The sequence below is a fragment of the Monodelphis domestica genome, chromosome 8, assembly GCF_027887165.1.
Source record: "Monodelphis domestica isolate mMonDom1 chromosome 8, mMonDom1.pri, whole genome shotgun sequence".
Classification (NCBI taxonomy): Eukaryota; Metazoa; Chordata; class Mammalia; order Didelphimorphia; family Didelphidae; genus Monodelphis; species Monodelphis domestica.
The window spans coordinates 211118297-211138345 of NC_077234.1; the positions used below are offsets into that span (position 1 = coordinate 211118297).

General features: G+C 39.3%; 1 protein-coding gene across 1 annotated transcript in view; it reads left to right on the forward strand.

Annotated features, from left to right (window-relative positions):
* The window catches only part of PLCXD1 (phosphatidylinositol specific phospholipase C X domain containing 1), a 37428-nt gene that overhangs the window by 8274 nt on the left and 9105 nt on the right, over positions 1-20049 (forward strand). Inside the window, exons 2-4 of the mRNA XM_001365413.4 lie at positions 11039-11191; positions 14470-14606; positions 18618-18746. Of these exons, the coding sequence (XP_001365450.1) occupies positions 11110-11191; positions 14470-14606; positions 18618-18746 (348 nt within the window). The 5' untranslated portion in view covers positions 11039-11109. The remainder of the gene's footprint in view (positions 1-11038; positions 11192-14469; positions 14607-18617; positions 18747-20049) is intronic.

A 20049-nucleotide genomic window follows, 5' to 3' on the forward strand; every position in this document is an offset into this window, starting at 1 on the left:
CCTTTTAGCACAATAGTATTCCATCACCAACATATACCACAATTTGTTCAGCCATTCCCCAATTGATGGGCATCCCCTCATTTTCCAATTTTTTGCCGCCACAAAGAGTGCAGCTATGAATATTCTTGTACAAGTCTTTTTCCTTCTTATCTCTTTGGGGTACAAACCCAGCAGTGCTATGACTGGATCAAAGGGCAGACAGTCTTTTATCTCCCTTTGGGCATAGTTCCAAATTGCCCTCCAGGATGGTTGGATCAGTTCACAACTCCACCAGCAATGCATTAATGTCCCACTTTGCCACATCCCCTCCAGCATTCATTACTTTCCATAGCTGTTATGTTAGTCAATCTGCTAGGTGTGAGGTGATACCTCAGAATTGTTTTGATTTGCATTTCTCTGATTATAAGAGATTTAGAACATTTTTTCATGTGCTTATTGATAGTATTGATTTATTTGGCTGAAAACTGCCTATTCATGTCCCTTGCCCATTTATCAATTGGAGAATGGCTTGATTTTTTGTACAATTGGTTTAGCTCTTTATAAATTTGAGTAATTAGACCTTTGTCAGAGGTTTAGGATTCTGGTTTTTAATCCATTCTGCTATCCACTTTCATTTTATGAATGAGTTTATCCCATTTACATTCACTTATGATTGTCATCTATATATACCCCTTCAACAGATACAACTTTAAAGTGTCATTTGTCCATTACACCACCATTCTCCAGAAAAAAAGAAAAGCTGGTTGTCAAACAGTTACCAATGTACCACTGGCTAGAAACTCAAGCCTTTCATTTTACAGAAGAGGGAACTAAAGCTAGAAATATGAAATGACTTGCTTGAGATCAAACAGGTAACAAATGGAAGAGCCAGGACATAAACCAAGTCTTCTGACTATATTTTTTCACTAGGATCCAGATTTTGTTTGCAGTTCTACTGTTTGAATGATGAAAGTAGTTGACCTCAGTCATTTTAGTTGTGTCCCACTTATATGGGGTTTTCTTGTTTCTTGGCAAAGATCTTGGAATGGTTTGCCATTTCCTTCTCCAATTCATTTTACAGATGAGGAACTAGGGTAGATGAAGTTGTGACTTATCCAGGATCACATAGCTAATAAGTGTCTGAAAGCAGATTTGAACTCAGGATGATGATTCTTTCCTGACTTCAGGTCTAGCACTTCTATTGTGTCACCTAGCTGACCTATAATTGTCAGTTTTTTAATAGAAGGTTGCCAAATTCCATTGTGTGAAACATGGCCCAGGGCTTCTTGAAATTTCTGATGGTACGTGCAATACAAACACTCCCTTATACAGTCAGTCACTCTCTTATCCATACATTCCTATATAGGTTGCTGTTCCTTACCAGGGATCAGTGAGCTCAGCTGAGGTGGCAAGACCTTGATGATATCACCAGAAGAGGGATGAAGGGATCACAAAGCACCTCAGCTTCTACCAGATAGAATATTCAAAATGGCTTGTTTTGGGGGTCCCTTTATATAAACTTGTTGTAGAGGCAACTGGATAGCATAGTGGGTAGAGCTCTAAACTTGGAGTCAGAAAGACCTGAATTCATATTCTACCTTAGTTACTTATTAGCTGTGTGATCCTGGGTGAGTCACGACATCTCTTTCCTCCTAAGTTTCCTCATATATAAAATGAGTAGAATAACTCATTGGATTGTTATAAATATGAGATGGTTTATGTAAATATATCTATTTATCATTATCTAATTACTATCTAATTGTTAATTATAATTACTATGTACTAGGTGCTGGGGATAGTAAGATGAAAAATTAGTAAGGGAAGAGAACAGGCATTTATTAAGTACCTACCATATGCTAGACACTGTGCTGCTGGGTGCTTTATAAATGTTATCTCATTTTATACCTTGCCTTTAGGAGATTGTAATCAGTGGATCTACCACAAACTGTGGCTTTTGTTTCCATTAACAAATTCTTACCATACCCATTGAACTACCAAAAAACTTCTTTACTGAATTAGAAAAAAAAACAAAAACATAACTAAGTTCATTTGGAAGAACAAAAGATCAGAGATATCCAGGGAAATCATGAAAAAAAAATGCAAAGGAAGGAGGACTTGCAGTCCCAGATCTCAAACCATATTATAAAGCAGTGGTCATCAAAACAATTTGGTACTGGCTAAGAAACAAAAAGGAGGATCAGTGGAATAGGCTTGGGGTAAATGATGTAAAGATTAAAAATTTGGGGGAAACTGAGGCAAGGTAAAAATTAGTTTCTCTCTGCAAGGAGTATTATATTTTCATGAGGTTTATTAAAGGTTAAGTATTAAAGGTAAGAAAGCACATGTCTAGGCCCAGAGAGGCCTAGACAACCTCACCTACATCATGCTCGGAAGCAGAAGTAGGAAAGAGACACAGTAGCCTTTACAGCCAGGTTAAATAGAAATTCTTGACCTCTCCCAGGTGGAAATCTCAGTGAGATTAGAGGGCATTCTGGGAGCTAGCAAGGACTCCTGGGGTTTGGAGTCCAGAGTTCAAGTCTCTATTTTTACAATGACCTCAGCAAGACAGTCTATTACAAACCCAAAGATCCCAGCTTTTGGGACAAAAACCCACTATTTGATAAAAACTGCTGGGAAGAAAGTGTGGGAGAGATTAGGTTTGGATCAACACCTCACACCCTACAGCAAGATAAACTCAGAATTGGTGAATGACTTGAACATAAAGAAGGAAACTATAAGTAAATTAGGTGAACACAGAATAGTATACACGTCAGACCTTTGGGAAGGGAAAGTTTTTAAAACCAAGCAAGACTTAGAAAGAATAACAAAATGTAAAATAAATAATTTTGACTACATCAAATTAAAAAGTTTTTGTACAAACAAAACCGATGTAACTAAAATCAGAAGGGAAGCAACAAATTGGGAAACAATCTTCATAACAAAAACCTTTGACAAAGATCTAATTATTAAAATTTACAAAGAGCTAAATTAACTGTACAAAAAATCAAGCCACTCTCCAATTGATAAATGGACAAGGGACATGAATAGGCAGTTTTCAGATAAAGAAATCAAAACTATTAATGAGCACATGAAAAAGTGTTCTAAATCTCTTATAATCAGAGAAATGCAAATCAAAACCACTCTGAAGTATCACTTCACACCTAGCAGATTGGCTATCATGACAGCAAAGGAAAGTAATGAATGCTGGAGGGGATGTGGCAAAGTAGGGACAGTAATCCACTTCTGGTGGGGTTGTGAATTGATCCAACCATTCTGGAGGGCAATTTGGAACTATGTCCAAAGGGAGATAAAAGACTGTCTGCCCTTTGATCCAGCCATAGCACTGCTGGGCTTTTACCCCAAAGAGATAAGAAGGAAAAAGACTTGTACAAGAATATTCATAGCTGCACTCTTTGTGGCGGCAAAAAATGGGAAAACGAGGGGTTGCCCTTCAATTGGGGAATGGCTGAACAAATTGTGGTATATGTTGGTGATGGAATACTATTGTGCTAAAAGGAATAATAAAGTGGAGGAATTCCATGGAGACTGGCACAACCTCCAGGAAGTGATACAGAGCGAAAGAAGCAGAACCAGGAAAACATTGTACACAGAGACTGATACACTGTGGTACAATCAAACGTAATGGACTTCTCCATTAGTGCCAGTGTAATGTCCCTGAACAATCTGCAGGGATCTAGGAGAAAACACACTATCCACAAGCAGAAACTGTGGGAGCAAAAACACCAAGGAAAGGCAACTGCTTGACTACAGGGTTTGAGGGGACATGATTGAGGAGAGACTCTAAATGAATGCCCTAATGCAAATACCAACAACATGGAAATGGGTTTGAATCAAGGACACGTGATACCCAGTGGAATCACGTGTTGGCTATGGGAGGGGTGTTGGGAGGGGGGGAGGAAAAGAAAATGATCTTTATTTCCAATGAATAATCTTTGAAAATAAACAAATAAAATAATGTTTAAAAGGAAAAAGAAAACAAAAAACAAATTCTTATTGAATATCTGCTGGGAGGAATAGAGATTGAAGTGGGTGATCGAAATCTATAAATAATACCAAAATTGAATTTTAATGGTATTAATATCTTTCTTTGATCAACATTTTACCAAATCTGCTATTCAAAAGCAAAATGGACTATCTGAAGATTTTCATTTTTTTTTCCTATGCACACTCTCTGATGGAAATATCTTGCCAATAAATAAGATCATTTTGTGAGAGAATGCACTGGGTTGCAGAGGACACAGAAAGACTGCAAATGGGGTAATTGAGCCCTGAGTTGGGTGTAGATGAGAATATTTTAACTTGCTGCCTACAAGGTGTTTTTTTCCCCCTTAAAGCAATGGCTTGTCCAGCAATCTGTTATTTAGCTAATCAGGAAGGTAAGTGCTTTAGAGATTTTAGTTTATTTACTATTATCGTTATCATCATGGTAGTCCTGGAATAAATCCCAGCAGATAATACAAATTCTAGTGGGAACCAGGAAACTTCTTTATATGGCACCTTGACCTCCAAGGACTTCAAATGGCTTGGGATTTCATTGTTTTTACTTTAGTTTTAATTTCCAAATTCTGTCCCTCCCTCCACCCTTTCTCTTGGCTTGTGTCTTTGGTAACATTTAATGGTGTAATATTATTATCTTTTTCCCTTGGGGAAGACTAGTACCAGGGCTCCTGAGATGCAATATCTTGAATTGTTTCAACATCTGAGTGTTTTTCAGAGCTTCCATATGCTCTTGAGTAAGTATAGAAACATGATTTGTTTTAAGTATACAATATTTAATTCACTCAATTAAGATGCTCTTTTGGGTCCCCCTCCCAAATTATTTTAACCAGTCCTTTATAATACAGCCCAAGACTATCTTCACATACTAGTTTCACATTAATTTCCCTTAAATCGGATGTCCATCGTTTGGGGAATGATTGAATAAATTCTGGTATCTGATAGTGCTGGAATACTATTGTGCTGAAGGGAATAATGAACTGGAGGAATCCCATGTGAACTGGAACAGCCTCCAGCAAGACGAAAGGAGCAGAATCAGGAGAACATTGTACACAAAGACTGATGCATTGTGGCATAATCGAATGTCGTGAACTTCTCCACTATCAGCAATGCAATGACCCAGAACAATCCAGAGGAACTTATGAGAAAGAACACTATCCACATTCAGGAAAAGAACTGTGGGAGTAGAAATGCAGAAGAAAAACATATGATTGATCACATGGTTTGATAGGGATATGATTGGGGATGTTGACTTTAAATGATCACTCTATTGCAAATATTAATAACATGGAAATAGGTTTTGAACAATGATACATGTAAAACCCAGTGGAACTGCTCTTCAACTCTGGGAGTGGGGAGGGAAAGAACATGAATTATGTAACCATGGAAAAATATTCCAAATTAATTAATTAAATTTTTAAAACTCCCCTCATATGCTCTAGAAATGACCTCCCCATACCACTTTTGTTAATATTATTCTTTATTCCCATACTGCTTCCCCCTCCCCCATCTCTGACTCTTGGAATCCCTAGTTTAGGTGTCACTTCTTATTTGTTTTTTTATTTTTTTTAATTAACAAACATTTTTTTAATCACCCTCCCACCTCTACTGGAAAAAAAAAAAGTAGAACCTTTTTTAAAAAAAATAATCAAACAAAACAAATTCCCATACTGACCAGGTCCAAAAATTGTAGCTTATTCTGCACCTTGATCCTATCACTTCTGTTAGGAAGTGGCTAGCATAATTTCTCTGGAATCATGTTTGATCATTACACTGCTCTGAACTCTCAAGTCTTTCAAAGTTGTTTGCCTTTATCCTATTGTTGTTTAAATTGTAATGGTTTTGCCACTTCCCATCTGAAACCATTCCAATTTCCCACAGTTCTTAGCACCTTTCTTCCCTACTAATTACTTTGTATATACTTTTTAAAAATTTATTTTTTAAACCATTCCTTTGCATCTTAGAATCAATACTAAGTATTGGTTCCAAGGCAGAAGGGCGGTGAGGGTTAGGCAGTAGGGTTAAGTGACTTGTCTAGAGTCACAAGGCTAGGATGTGTCTGAGATCAAATTTGAACCCAGGATCTCCAGTCTCTGAGCCCAGCTCTCAATCCATTGAGCCACCTAGCTGCCTCCTGTATATACTTTTCATTTATCTTTATACTTGTTGCCTCCTCTCTCCACCCCTCAACAGAATTTAAATTCTTAGAGAGAAGGGATTGTCCTGTTTTTGTCTTTATATATCTAGTAGGTAGCAAGGGGTCTGTAATGTAATAGATAACTAATATTTGAATAAATTGATTGATTAGATTGATTAGAACAGAATGGAGTCACGTGAAACTAGGCTAGCTATTTTTCCCTTCTAATTAGAGTAGAAATTTTATGTTGCATATACCCTCCGGGTGAAAATGATGCCACTTTTTGATGTGTGTGTAATCAAGCTTCTAAACACACACACACACACACACACACACACACACCACCCCCAAAAGGGAATATGCCCTTTCTTGTTCTTTCTAAAACTTTACCTTCTTTCTGTGTATCAAGTCTAAGACAGAAAAGGGGCAAGGACTTGGCAATCCAGATTGTAAGGATTAAAAATAAAAGGGTTGGACTAAATATATAAAAATGTGGTCTCCAGAAATTATTACTCAAGTCAGAATGACTTTATGGCCCTTTATTTATAAAATAGAGGGAAAGAGTGAAAGTAAGGAAATCAGAGAGAGGATAGCCAGGTAAGGGAGTCAGTTTTTTTCACTTACCCATGTGGTAGTTCTAAGGGAAAATTGAGCAGTCACAGGTCCCAAACCAGAGCTTCTTCAAGGTCAAGTTCCAAGGTGAAAGAGTTGGTCACAGGAAGTTCTTGCCACTTTTGAAGACCCTTCCTTTCGTGGCTTCCTGTGCCTTCCTTCCACTTTATGTGTACCAATTGCAGCTATAGCTTTGCTTAGGACTGCCCAAGGGGCAGTCAGTCAATTTAGATTCATCACTCACGATAGCACATGAGGGTCACAGACCTCCTCAAACTTAAGGATAAGTGGGGTGTATAGGCTTCTGGTGATTAAATCTAAAAATGGGCAAGGGAGAGTTAATCCCACCTTCACAAGGTTAAGTGACTTGCCCAAGGTCACACAGCAATACAGTGTCTGAGGTCACATTTGAACCCAGGAACTCCCATCTCCAAGCCTAGCACTCTATCCACTGTGCCACCTAGCTGCCCTTGTCCTTGCTTTTTGATAATGTAGTAGATACATGATAGGTTATTTCTGAAACTTCAAAATACATTATAATTTTGAGGCTGGGATTATTCCTTAAACATTTTGGAAAGTCATAGAATATGTTGTATTTCATTTCCAATCCCTCCTTCCCCATTCTGATAAACCTGACCACTTTTGACAAAAAGATTTGTGAAGCATTTAAACAAATTCTAAGAGATGCTCAGAGGGTCCCTTGTAAGGTTTTAAGAAAAGAATCCTTACCACTTTCTTTTCTAGGGTTCTCTGTTTCAGGCTACCATAAATAATAAATAAATGTTTTTGTCTGAGAAAGGAGACTAGAAAGTTGAGGCAATTTCCCAGATGATTCAAGCTTTCCTAAAAATCTTTGGCCTACATCATCTGCATATCTTGGCTTCCCTTGGCTTGAAGTATCTGCATGACTCTTCCAGTTCTCCACAACTATAAGAAACCTTGGGCAAATCTCTTCACCTGTCTGAGCCACAAGTTCCATCATCTCTTAAGTGAAGAGATGTAGCCTAAAAAATCCAAGCGTCTTCCTATGTCTAAATCCCAAGATTTAGTGCTATTTTGTCATGTGTAAAACAGAAAAGAATCTAAAGACTTGATTCCTTGATCTGTCTGAATGACTGACAGATCTGAATATACTGGTTCTGCTGCTTTAGATCCATCTTTATGAATTGGAGTCAATGTAAGAAAAGCTTACAATGTCTTCTGTGACCCTTCAATGGAGACGAGGGTGAAACACAGGCTGGACATAGTTATTAGATAACTTACAAGTAGGTTGTGACCTCAAAGTTAATTTACAAGCCATTAGTTTGGAATTAGGAATGCATTTTTTCCATGGCAGTAGAGGAAGTCTCTGCTTTGAAGAGGCTGCACATATTATTTGTAATTCAAATATTTGTATATCAAAGGCTGTCACCTGTACCATGAGGTAGATTCATAGACCATGAGATAGATTCTTAGTTGGTTGAATAATTCTACTAATGAAAATGCTGATTAATAGTGTGGTATCTTCTGGAAGGTGTCTCTCTAGGGGAATATCACAGAGTCCTTAACTTAAACAAAATATCTACTGTGGTATTAACACTGGGCTAGGTCCTGGAGCCAAAAACCACAATAGACCCTCCTCCTAAAAAGCATGGATTCTATATTGTTTTGACCCTGATCGGTTCACTATTCTTATCATTGATTTGAATGTGAATCTAGAAATCATACTTATTAAATAATGTCAATTTTGATAGATGACAAAATCCAAGTATTGATCTGAAGCATAATGATATGACAGGGATCAAGGTACTTAGACATTGTAGAAGTCTGATATGGGGAAGGTAAAGATTAACAGTAACTGTTGTGGGCAGAGGAAAAAGATCTGGGGTTTTAGTTGAACTCAAACTCAAATAGAAGCCAAAGGTGTGATGTAACTACTATAAGAGCCAGCAAAGGGAAAGGTTACATTAGGGAAAGTATATATGTAGATGAAGGAATGTTATAATTCCTCTGTAACCTGGGTTGATCCAATGAAATCTTCAGTACTAGATTAAATTCTGTTCAACATAACAAACTGGAGATGTAAGGATAATTTTAGGGTTGTGACCTAATCTAAATTAATTTGGTCTCCATAGAAAAATCCAAATAAAATACCCAAGTCAGTTTGGAAGATTTTGATTAATATAGAGGGAAGGAATTAAGGAGAAGAGAGAGAAGAGGGTATAGGATTTCTCCCTCCTGGCCTGTACCAGAGGGAGTTCAAAGACCTCCACCAGGAGGTCTTTGAAGATTAGAGGCTTTTCTAAGAGGATAGTGTTTGGAAGGTAAAGGAGAAATAGAATCAGCCTAAACTCCAAGAGAGCTCAGTGAAGTTGCCTCACCTGAACTAGGCTACTCAGCTTCTCCCAGGATAGTATCAAGGAAAACTCACCACCAAAACCAGACAATAGCTGCCACCATGCCAAGATGCCAAAACGCTCAGCAAGCTGATGCCAGAGCCACTTCTCCACCAAAAGAGGCCGGAGAGAGGAAGTGATGTGAAATACATAGACAGTTCTACATCACTTTCCTGCATCTCACATGTACCAATGGTAGCTTAAGCTTGACTTAGGACAGCCCAGGGGTCTGTCAGTTGTTTCCGATTTATCATTTGCTAGCACATGTCTGTCATAGAACATCCTCCTAAATTCTTAATCCTTAAGTATGGGTGTAGACATTCCTGTTTTTGTTAGACTAAGTAGGGTGGAGTAATCTAAATTTCACAAGGTGACCAGCATGAAAACCAGGTGGAACAGTTGAAGGGCCACAGGATATTTATCCTGGAAAAGAGAAGAGTAAGGAAAGATATAACAGTTCTCTACAAGTATCTGAAGGATTTCCATGTAGAAATGGAATTTTCATTTGTTCTTGTTTTGCTCCAAAAGAAATTATAACAAATGAGTACAAGTTTTGGGGAGGGATGGAAGTGAACATTTTGACTCAAAATAAGGAAGAATTTTCCAATGACTAGAAAGGTGCAAAATATGCAATGGATTGATTTATTAGATAGTGAGTTCCATATAATTACAAGTATTTAAGCAGAAACTAGAAAATCGTTTGATAAGGATACTATAAGAAGAGTTCTTCCATTCAGTGGATAGTTATTTTCTTTTTAATTGAAATTTTTTATTTAATTAATTAATTAAGAATATTTAGAATATTCTCAAAAGTAGATGGTCTGTCTTGGGAAGTAATGGGTTTCCCCATGTCAAAGGATGTCCTTCAGGTGGAAGCTAGATGACCATTTGCCAGAGATATTATAGAGGGATCTTCTTCAGGTTCAAGTTGGACAAGATGGACTGGAGTCCCATCTAGCTCTGACATTCTATGAAAGTTTGCTCCTGGCCACAAGGACACAGAGAAGTCGAAGGTGGTTGGGGGATATTGGACATGAATTCATTCATTGTAAATCTCCCTGCCTACCACAGTGAGTTAATAATCATTTATAAAATGTCTGTTAGGTGCCAGGCATTGTGCTAAGAGATAGAGATAGAAATGTAGAAAAGAAAGGCAGTCCCTGCTTTCAAGGAATTTATAATCTAATGGGGGAAGACAATACACAAAAGGTAGCTAAAAAGTAGGAGATGTGGAGGGAACAAGGAAGATAACCTATCTAAAGGCAGAAAAAACAGAGGAGTCCCAAAGTAGTGCAGCCAGGTGAGAAATGAGATGTTCTTAGCTGAGGTTTGGGAGTTCATGACTTTATTCTCCAATCTGAGGTGGTAAGGAGGCCGAGTGTCAAGGCTGATCTTTCAAGGGGCTAAGGTTTTCTCAATGAGTTTCTGGATCCTAGGACTCTGACTTCTATCATTCAGCACATTAAAAACAATTGTTATTATAATTCAAGGACTTGTGCCAGGAAATGCAGGGACACACACACACACACACACACACACACACACACACTCACACACTCACACACACACACACACACAGTGAGAGAGAGAGAGAATGAATATAGTTCCTGTTCCCAAAGGGCTTTCCATTTATTTGGAAGAGGATGAATGTATATAGAATTGTTTTGTTTTGTCTAAATACAATAGATAAAAGACTGATACCAAGTGGTATGTTTATTAATTGCCAAATGAAGTCTTTTTGTGCTGACCCCAAAGTTTCTTCCAAATTCTTGGTCAAAATAATTAGGTATGTTATTGGGTTCTTAGTGAGTTGAGCTAGGAAGACTCTTTTTCAAAAGAAGTCACCTCCTTTATCAGAGGAATCCTGGCTTGTACCACTATTATTTTTAACAAGCAAAACTTTCATTTCCTTTCTTAGGGCACAGTCTGTGGAAGAAAGATCTGTACTAAACAGTCAAGGTGTGTAGTTCCTCAGCCTGCTTTAAGAACATGAGTTGTACCAATGCACAATGGATGTCTGAGCTGCCCCCTGAACTCTGGGATGTCCCTCTTCACCATCTTTCCATTCCTGGTAAGCAAATATCCAGCTGGCTTGTGTTCTTGTTTTTGATGAGGGAGTACTGTTCAGTGCAAAAAGCATTATCTATTTATAGGACTCAAAGGACCTATGTTTAGTCCTATCTTTGAAATTTACTATCATTGTGATCTTGGGCAAATCAGTCTTTCTTAAAACAAAATAAAACCCAAAACAAAAAACAATCTTTCTGGCCCCCATTTGTAAAATGAGGGAGTTGTACTAGATAACCTTGATGTCCCTGCTTTATGAACTTATTCCCTGCATTGTCTTCATTTCTCTATGCTGAAAGTGTCTAATTTCTCTGCTAAATGTGTGATAGGCAGCTAGGGGCATAATGGATAGAGCACCAGGCTTGGAAGTATAATCTTAAGTTCAAATATGACCTCAGACACTTACTAGTTGTGTGACCATGGACAAGTCACTTAACCCTATTTGCCTCAGTTTACTCATCTGTAAAATGAGCAGGAAAAGGAAATGACAAACCACTCTGGTATCTTTGCCAAGAAAACCCCAAAATGGGGTCATGAAAAGTTGGGCATTACTGAAATGACTAGACAACAACAAATTTGTGATATGGTCTTTCTCGAGGACTGACTCCACTTCATGATAAAAAGGGTAAAAACAGCTTGTTTTATGGTTTACTTGCTTCCTCTGTGTTCCTACAGAAAGGAGGGGGTGCGATGTTTCTCAGCAGATGGGGCAGTGTGTGTTAGAATAAGCAGCTGATGAGTCAGACTCTTAAGGTTTGTCTCCCTTGAGGGCAAGGGGATCTTGTAGATAACTGCTGAAAATACTCTCTATATGAAGAAAAATATGCCCCCTTTCCCTCCCCTCCAGCTTTTACATATTAGATATGTTAGGTCTTTTTCCTTTTTTTTAAGGATTAAAATCACTTTCCTCTAGTCATGTTCCAATTGCAATCTAAATTAACTGAATTCAGCACTCCCACTTAAATTCCTTTTCCAAAAGTCAGAGTAATATGACTTCCTGGCCTTTAGTATTTTGGAGTGTTTGCTCTTGGCTTTCTATACCAGATAAGTGATTGGACCCTTCCCAAGTGAAAAATCATTTCTGCTCTTGGGAAACTGGCTATTGGTTAAATGACTTTTGTATGGTCATAATGATCACCACTTAGTAAAACACACAATTTAAGTTTCCATTCAAGCATCATTTCCAAGCAGAGAGATCACCACAGAGGAGGTCCCTGGATTGCTTCCAGCCCCCACCCCACCTTCACTCTCCTGGCCTTGTGACCCTACTTGAGTGATGAAGAGTGAGCTCTCAGCCACTTGGCAGTAGTATTGACTGTTGAAGGACTCCTAGGACGTGTTCAGATATAACTAAGAGCATGAGGTCCAAAGGACTTTGAGAACAGGACACCTGACTATTTTGTCTAAGTAGGGGACTGGGGAAAAGCAACCATTCCCTTATTCATGCAGAATTTGAGGCAGGTAATACCCCAAGTGCTTTGAGAGGGTAAAGGATAGAGGAAATTTAGAGAAGGAAGAGAGGCTGAATTGCAAAGAAAGCAGTGACTTGAACAAATTCTCTTTCTTTAAAAATGGAGATTTATACTTGTCCTTTTAAAGAAATGTCCCAGGAGAAATTTGAATTAAGTATTTACTGAACATTATAGCTCTAGGATCTTGGGAAAGGAAGGAAACTTAAAAGTCATTGAATCTCAACCCCGCCCCCCCCCAACACACACCTCCTATTTTATAGATCAAGAACCTGAGGCCCAGAGGAATTAAGTGGCTTATCCAAGGGCACATGGTTTATTAGTGGATTAATGGGAACTAGATCCCAATCCAGTGCTATCTTCTTTTCCTCTTGGGATGTTCCCTTCCCTCCCCTCCTCTCCCCTCTCCTTTCCCTTCCCTTCCCTTCCCTCTCCTTCCCTTCCCTTTCCTTCCCTCCCCTTCCCTTTCCTTCCCTCACCTTCCCTTCCCTTCCCTTCCCTTGACATGATTCCAATGTGGGCTTCTTTCTCAAGTCTAGAATTTCATATGTCTCCGGCTTTGCTATGGATTTACATAAAATTCTCCCTGGGACTCTCCATTTGGCTTAATTTTTAGGGGCTCTGATTAGGGATATTCATCCTGGAAACTCATTGGATTCCTCATTGCCCATAAGAAGTGGACATCATGAACTCACTTCACAATCCATATTTATTGTCCTTATTTTTATTAGTGTCAGGTTATCAACATTTGGTGTTTTCATGTGTAATTTTTGTTTTATTTAGTTTTTTAAGGGGAAGGGAGTACTACCAGTCATGGAGGTCAGGCTCTTAAAGGAGGCAGCATTTGAGCTGAAACTTGGTTAAAGTTGGAGATTCTATGAGGTGGGAGGTTGGGGGTGGGGAGTATGTTTCAGGCAATGGGCATACAGCTCCTGTGAAGGCAGGAGAGAGATGGAATGCTGAATTAGAGGAATAAAAACCAGGTCACTTTTGCTGGAAAAATGAAGAGTAGCAAAGAGATTTCAATCTGGAAGACAGGTGGGAACCAGATTTCTTCATCTATGGAATGGAAATAATAATGCCTGTACTACTTACCTTTGCTCAGAGCAAAGAGTTTGACAACTATAAGATGCTGTAGTATATAAGTGTAAATTATTACTATTAAAATTAATAGTAATTTTAATTTATTTGTATGTATATGTATCAAGGGGGAAGGACTCAGAGCACATAGACCAGAAAAGACCAGCAGGGATGCTTAGATCTATCCTCTCTATTACATATTTTATTGTTATTTGCTTGTTTCCATGACCCCATTTTGGGGATTTCTTGGCAAAGATACCAGAATGGTTTGCCATTTCCCTTTCCAGCTGATTTTACAGAAATGGAAGCAAACAGGGCTAAATGACTTGCCCAGGGTCACATAGTAAGTGTTTGAGACTAAATTTGAACTCGGATTTTCTGACTCCAGGAATGACACACTACCCATGTTGGTGAAGGCATGGCATGCATGTCCCAGCATGTCAGGGGGGCTGCTCCATTTCCCATCTCTACCATGCCTGATGCCCCACCCCTTCACCCAGCAGCCAATGCGAGCACTTTCTCCCTCCACTGTCTGGGATAATGCAGGAGTGGGTGGGGCTTTAAGGCACCTTGAAGGTGCAGTTTGGGCACTCAGTCTCTAAAAGGTTTGCCAACACTGTATGTACCACTTAGCAGCTGCCCCCTTACATATAGGACAATAGAAAATAGGCTACTGCATTTTTTATTAGTCCAAAGATAAGAGGTAAGATTTCATATTCATTCCTGTTTGCAGGGAGCCATGATGCAATGACCTACTGTTTGAATAAGAAATCTCCCATATCTCAGAATCAATCAAAGCTGCTACAGATGTTAAATAAAGTGATTCCTTGCATCACCCGTCCGATAATATTAAAATGGTCAACAACACAGGTAATACAGCTTTTAATGTTCTTATGCTTGAATGAACTTTGGCATTTATGGTAAGCAAGATTCCACACACAGCTGCCATCCTTTTAGGATCGCTTGGGGATTTAATTGTCTAAGAAGGAATTATGCTGTAGATAGATGTTTTGACACACATAAAGAAAAACAAAGGAAATCTGTGAGTTGGGGAGATGTGTTCTTCTACCTCCTCAATTCTAGAGTTCCTGTCCTTATAATGAAGTTCTTTCACTGCCTTCTTTCCACTAACCTAATTTTTTCTGTTATATTTCTTTCTGTGGGCTGCCTTCTTCTGACTCTTCATTCCATTCTTTAGGCAAACAATCAAAATGATTAATAATAAGAGTTAGCATTTATACTTACTTTTAGGATTAAAATTCTCTGGAGGCTGTATATTAGTTTATAATTATTTATTAGATAGTGAAAGAGGGTTGGAGAGAGAAAAGGCACCTAATCAATCACATGGCTGGATGCCCAGTTAATCTGAGTTTACCACTCACCTCTGTTAGCCAGCCAAGAGAGACTGTGATATCTCTTTGATCTATAACTTATAACCACAGTGATATCACTTTCTCTGGGTCTTCCTGGTTGGATGGAAGTGGCCTCAGTCTGGGTCAGAGGCCAGTCTTGTAGATGCTAGAAATCATGTGGGACAAGATGCATACGTCATCCAGGATGCCAGGGAACCAGGGGCTTCTCTTTAAACAGAGAAGCTGCAGGCCTTAAGATTCCAACCTAGACAAAAGGTGGGGGTGAGACTGAAAAGGGTTTTCAAAACTTTCCTTTTAGAAAGTAAAGAGGCATACAAATTTATGTTAATTTCACCCAATTATTTATATTTCTATTTAAGGTTTGCAAACTGCCTTACATATATAATCTCATTTTATCCTGAAGGTAGGTGCTGTTATATACCCATTTTCCAAATTAGGAAACTGAGGCAGACAGCTTAAGTGACTTGTCCAGGATCATACAGCTAGTATGTATCTGAGGTTGGATTTGAATTCAGGTCGTCCTCACTCCATCTCCAATGCTTTATCCACTGAGGCTTCTAGATAGCTACTTCCTCTGTACCTAGTTTTAGGCATCTGTACCTCTTTCTCTCTTTGATTCTAGGAAATGTTTTTTCCTCTTTCTCTGTCTGAGTCCTTTTTCTTCAGCAAACCTGCTTTTATACAACTCTAATACAATTTGTGTCCATTTAAGAATGTGTACCTGTTTCTTATTTAATTACTATGTGGTGATGAAGGGCTGCTAAGCAGGAACTGTGTATGGAATTCACCCAACAACCAAAATGCCCCTTCAGGCAAGAAAGGTAGAAAGGGGCCAGGTTGCAAAGAGCTTTAAATGCTCCACAGGACTTTTATAGTGGATCCTGGAGGTCACAGGGAGTCTCCGAAGTTTGTTGAGTAGGAGAGTGACATAGTCACCCCTGCACGTCAGAAGAAAAAAAACCAAAACACTTTGGTAGCTGAGGGGAGGAGAAATGATGCAGAGACACCAGCCAGAAGGTGGTAATGCGGAAGTTTAGGTAAGAGGTAAATAAGCATCTCTCCATTAAAATAGTGGTTCTGTAAGTGGAGGGGAAGGGCCATATGTGAGTTGTGAGGATAGAAAAAATAAGATTTGACAATAGATTGGGCATGTAGGGGTAAATGGGAGTGAGGATTAGAGGGATAACAGTTGGGTGGTAAACCTGGATGACTGGGAGTATAGGGGTGTCCTTGAAAGAAATGAGAAAGTTTGGCAGAGAGGGAGGGCTGGGGACATGTTGAGTTTGAGATGCCTGTGAAACAGCTAGTCCAAGATGCCCAAAAGACAGTCAGTGATGTAGGACTGTAGCTCAAAAGAGACTAGGGCTAGATGTATAGATCTCAGAATCATCTGTATGATTATAATTGAAACAATAAGAGCTGGGGGCAGCTGGGTGACTTGGTGGATTGAGAGCCAAGCCTAGAGACGGGAGGTCCTAGGTTCAAATCTGGCCTTAGACACTTTCCAGCTGTGTGAACCTGGGCAAGTCACTTGACCCCCATTGCCTAGCCCTTAGCACTCTTCTGCCTTGGAGCCAATACACAATATTGATTCTAAGATGGAAGGTAAGGGTTTAAAAAAAAGAAAAAGAAACAATAAGAGCTGATCGAATCATCAAGTGAGATGGGATAGAGGAAGAAGAGAAAGCAGTCTAGTAGCAAAGGAGATAGAACTAGTTACAACATAGGAGGAGAACCAGAAGAGTCATGGAATCCTGGAGAGGAAAGAGAATTCAGGAGGTATCAAAAGCTTCATAGATGTCATGAAAGATGTAGTAGTAGTAGTAGTCTCTCGGTAACCGAGAATGACGATTGTCTTTGTGCGTTTGCACAAAGATACTTGTGCGTGAAGGAGATTTAAGTGGAAAAGCCGATGCACAGAGACGGTCCCCCTCTCTCGGCGTTGGAAGCCTGGGTCCAGTGGCACGAAAAGTCGTTACATCTGGAGACTTCCTCAGCTGCATTGGATGGCCGTGTTGTCCTTTGTGCTCCAACATGCCCTAAGCACTCCACAGTGCTTTGCTGCGTCGCCCTCTCAGCCGTTGAACCTTCTTATTGGTTTCTTCTGCCTGTTCCACCGAAGCAGCTTTCACATGCTGGGTGAGCAAAGCCCTGGTTCACCAGGGGTCCACAATGACCCAATGGCTACCCTCACAAGGCCTGTCAAAGCCATTGCCCAGGGTGTGGCCTCTGCCACATGTGAAAGCTGGGTGTCAGGTGAGGGTCAGAGGCTGGAGAGCTGCCCTAGGAGGGCACGACAAGCCCTCCATACCAGAGATACTACCTCTCCCTGAGCACCCCATACACCCCATGGAAGATGAGGATTGAGAAAATACCCTTAGATTCAGCAATTAAAATATCACTGTTAACTGGAGAGAGCAGTTTCAGTGGAATGATGATGTCAGAAACTGACATAAGTGACAGATTTCTAATTTTAAGTACACTAAAGATAATGTTCCTCAGATTCCTTAATCACAGTCATGTCCAACTCTATAGGGTGTGCCCCACTCCAAAAAAAACAGGGGGTCCTCAGATCACCCCTGCTTTGTAAAATATGATCTTTGTCCTTTGTCTTAGTTATTTCTATCTAGGCTTTCTGTCTCTCACTTGGATCTTTCTTTTCCACTCATTTGTGGCTGTAGGACATTGAGAGCTAGTCTTTGGTTCAGATGTTTCCTTGTTTAATAACATTTGGTTAAGTCTTTGCTCTTCATCCAAATATTTTTCTCACACCTGCTGGGGCTGAGGGTCACCAAAGAACTCTTGGGTATACTACCACATCTTGGGGGCACCTTTTGGAAGGCAAATGAAGAGGAACATCGATGGGTGCTTAGGTGGTGTGGTTTTTTTTGTTTTTATTTTGCCCAGAGTGCTTTAATTTGGAAAATTATGAGCTTAACGAACACCAACACATATCTACATCTCAAAATATAAAGAACAGGAAATAGGATTGCATATGAAACCTTGAATCTCTACAATGTTGTTTTATTTGAAGTCTGTGTTATATTTATAATAATATCAACAATTGCAATGATTGTATCCCCTTACAAACTTTCTTCCTCTCTCTTCTGTGTACAGTTTTACTGTTTCATTAAGGATTTTTTCTTTTGTATCATTATTACTACCCTACCACCAAATAGTATTATTGACATCCCCTACCACCCTTGACCTTTACTTCCAGTGACCATCGGCAAGGCATTTAGCAATCTGAGCCTCTGAAGGCTAGTGATCTGCATCGCAGATGACATCACAGTCCCGTGGAGGTTATTTATACAGTAGTCTACATTATTATTGCAGTGTTCTAGTCTTACAATATCATGTACCATGCTAAGTCTCAAAAGATGCCTGTGAAGGCACAAAAAATTGTTTTGTCTGTTTCACAGACTCTCCATGATGCAATTGATTATATGAAGAACTGGGGTTTCTTTGCAGTGGACCAAAGTATTTGTAATGATCTCTTACCTTATAGGCAATGAATATAACTGAACAGCTGGATGCTGGAATCCGGTATTTTGATCTAAGGATTGCTCACATGATTGATGGCTCCGAGAAGAATTTGCACTTTGTACACCTCATATATACGACAGCTTTAGTGGAGGTACTGAAATATAGAGTGTATAATTTTTTTTTTAAACCCTTACCTTCCGTCTTGGAGTCAGTTCTGTGTATTGCGTGGTAAGGTCTAGGCAATGGGGGTTAAGTGACTTGCCCAGGGTCACACAGCTGGGAAGTGTCTGAGGTCAGATTCGAACCTAGGACCTCCCATTTCTAGGCCTGGCTCTCGATCCACTGAGCTACCCAGATGCCCCCTAAAATGTATAATTTAATAGTGTAATTGATGAAAAGTTAAGATTAATTTTTTTTTTGCTATAAACTGAATTTTGAGGAAATTTCACCCAGGTTTGGATTCATCAGATAACCATTTTGTTTTTTTCAGAAGTATCCTGTTGTAAAAATATGAAGACATTTTACCTTTGACCCATCATAGTTCTTTTAAAAAATGTTTTTGTTTTTTTTTAACCCCTACCTTCTATTTTAGGATAGATACTAAGTATAGGTTCCAAGATAGAAAAATGATAAGGGCTAGGCAATGGGGGTTAAGTGACTTACCCAGGGTCACACAGTTAGGAAGTATCTGAGGCCATATTTGAATCCAGGACTTCTCACCTTTGCTTCTGGCTCTCAATCCACTGAGCCACCTAGCTGGCTCCCATCATAGTTCTTATATCAGCATTGATTCCCAGGAAAACAAATATTTGTAACAGATTAATTTTTAAAAATAATGTTCCAGATACTTCCCAGTGTCCAAGCTTTTCCTTGAAAGGAAGTTAAATGATTTAGAAGGCAGAATAACTTTTACATGCCAGTGTTTATTATACTGAGAGAGTTCTCTAGTCTATGAAAAGAAAACAACTATGACACATGTTCTTTGTTCTGAGTCTAAATAAGCTTATGAAGGGAGAGGAGATAATGTAATTTCCTCCACTGAATAGCTGCGGAGAGGCTCACAGATCACAGAAGGGACATGTTCTCTGAGAGGAGCAATAAATTCACCTACTTTGTGGTTTTTCTCTGTGGCTTTGAGAGTTGGGTGGAGAAATACTGACCCTGATGCTCTTGGAGATACCAGCTAGGGAATCTGGGATAATCTAAGCCCAGGTGATAGAGTCTTTTCCCCCCTTTCCCTTTTCTCAGCATAGCAGAAAGGATTTAGTAGAATGTATGCAGGGGAAAAGCACTATATAGAAAATCACATAGAAAAGACTTCTCATGTAGTCTGAAAGCTGTCCCATAGGGCTATGTTTTCTGTCTGTCCTTCATAAGTGAAATCTGTTCATGGCAAGATTTGGATGGGTGAAATAAAAATGGCATCAGATTCTTGTTTCCCTCTCAATCTCCAA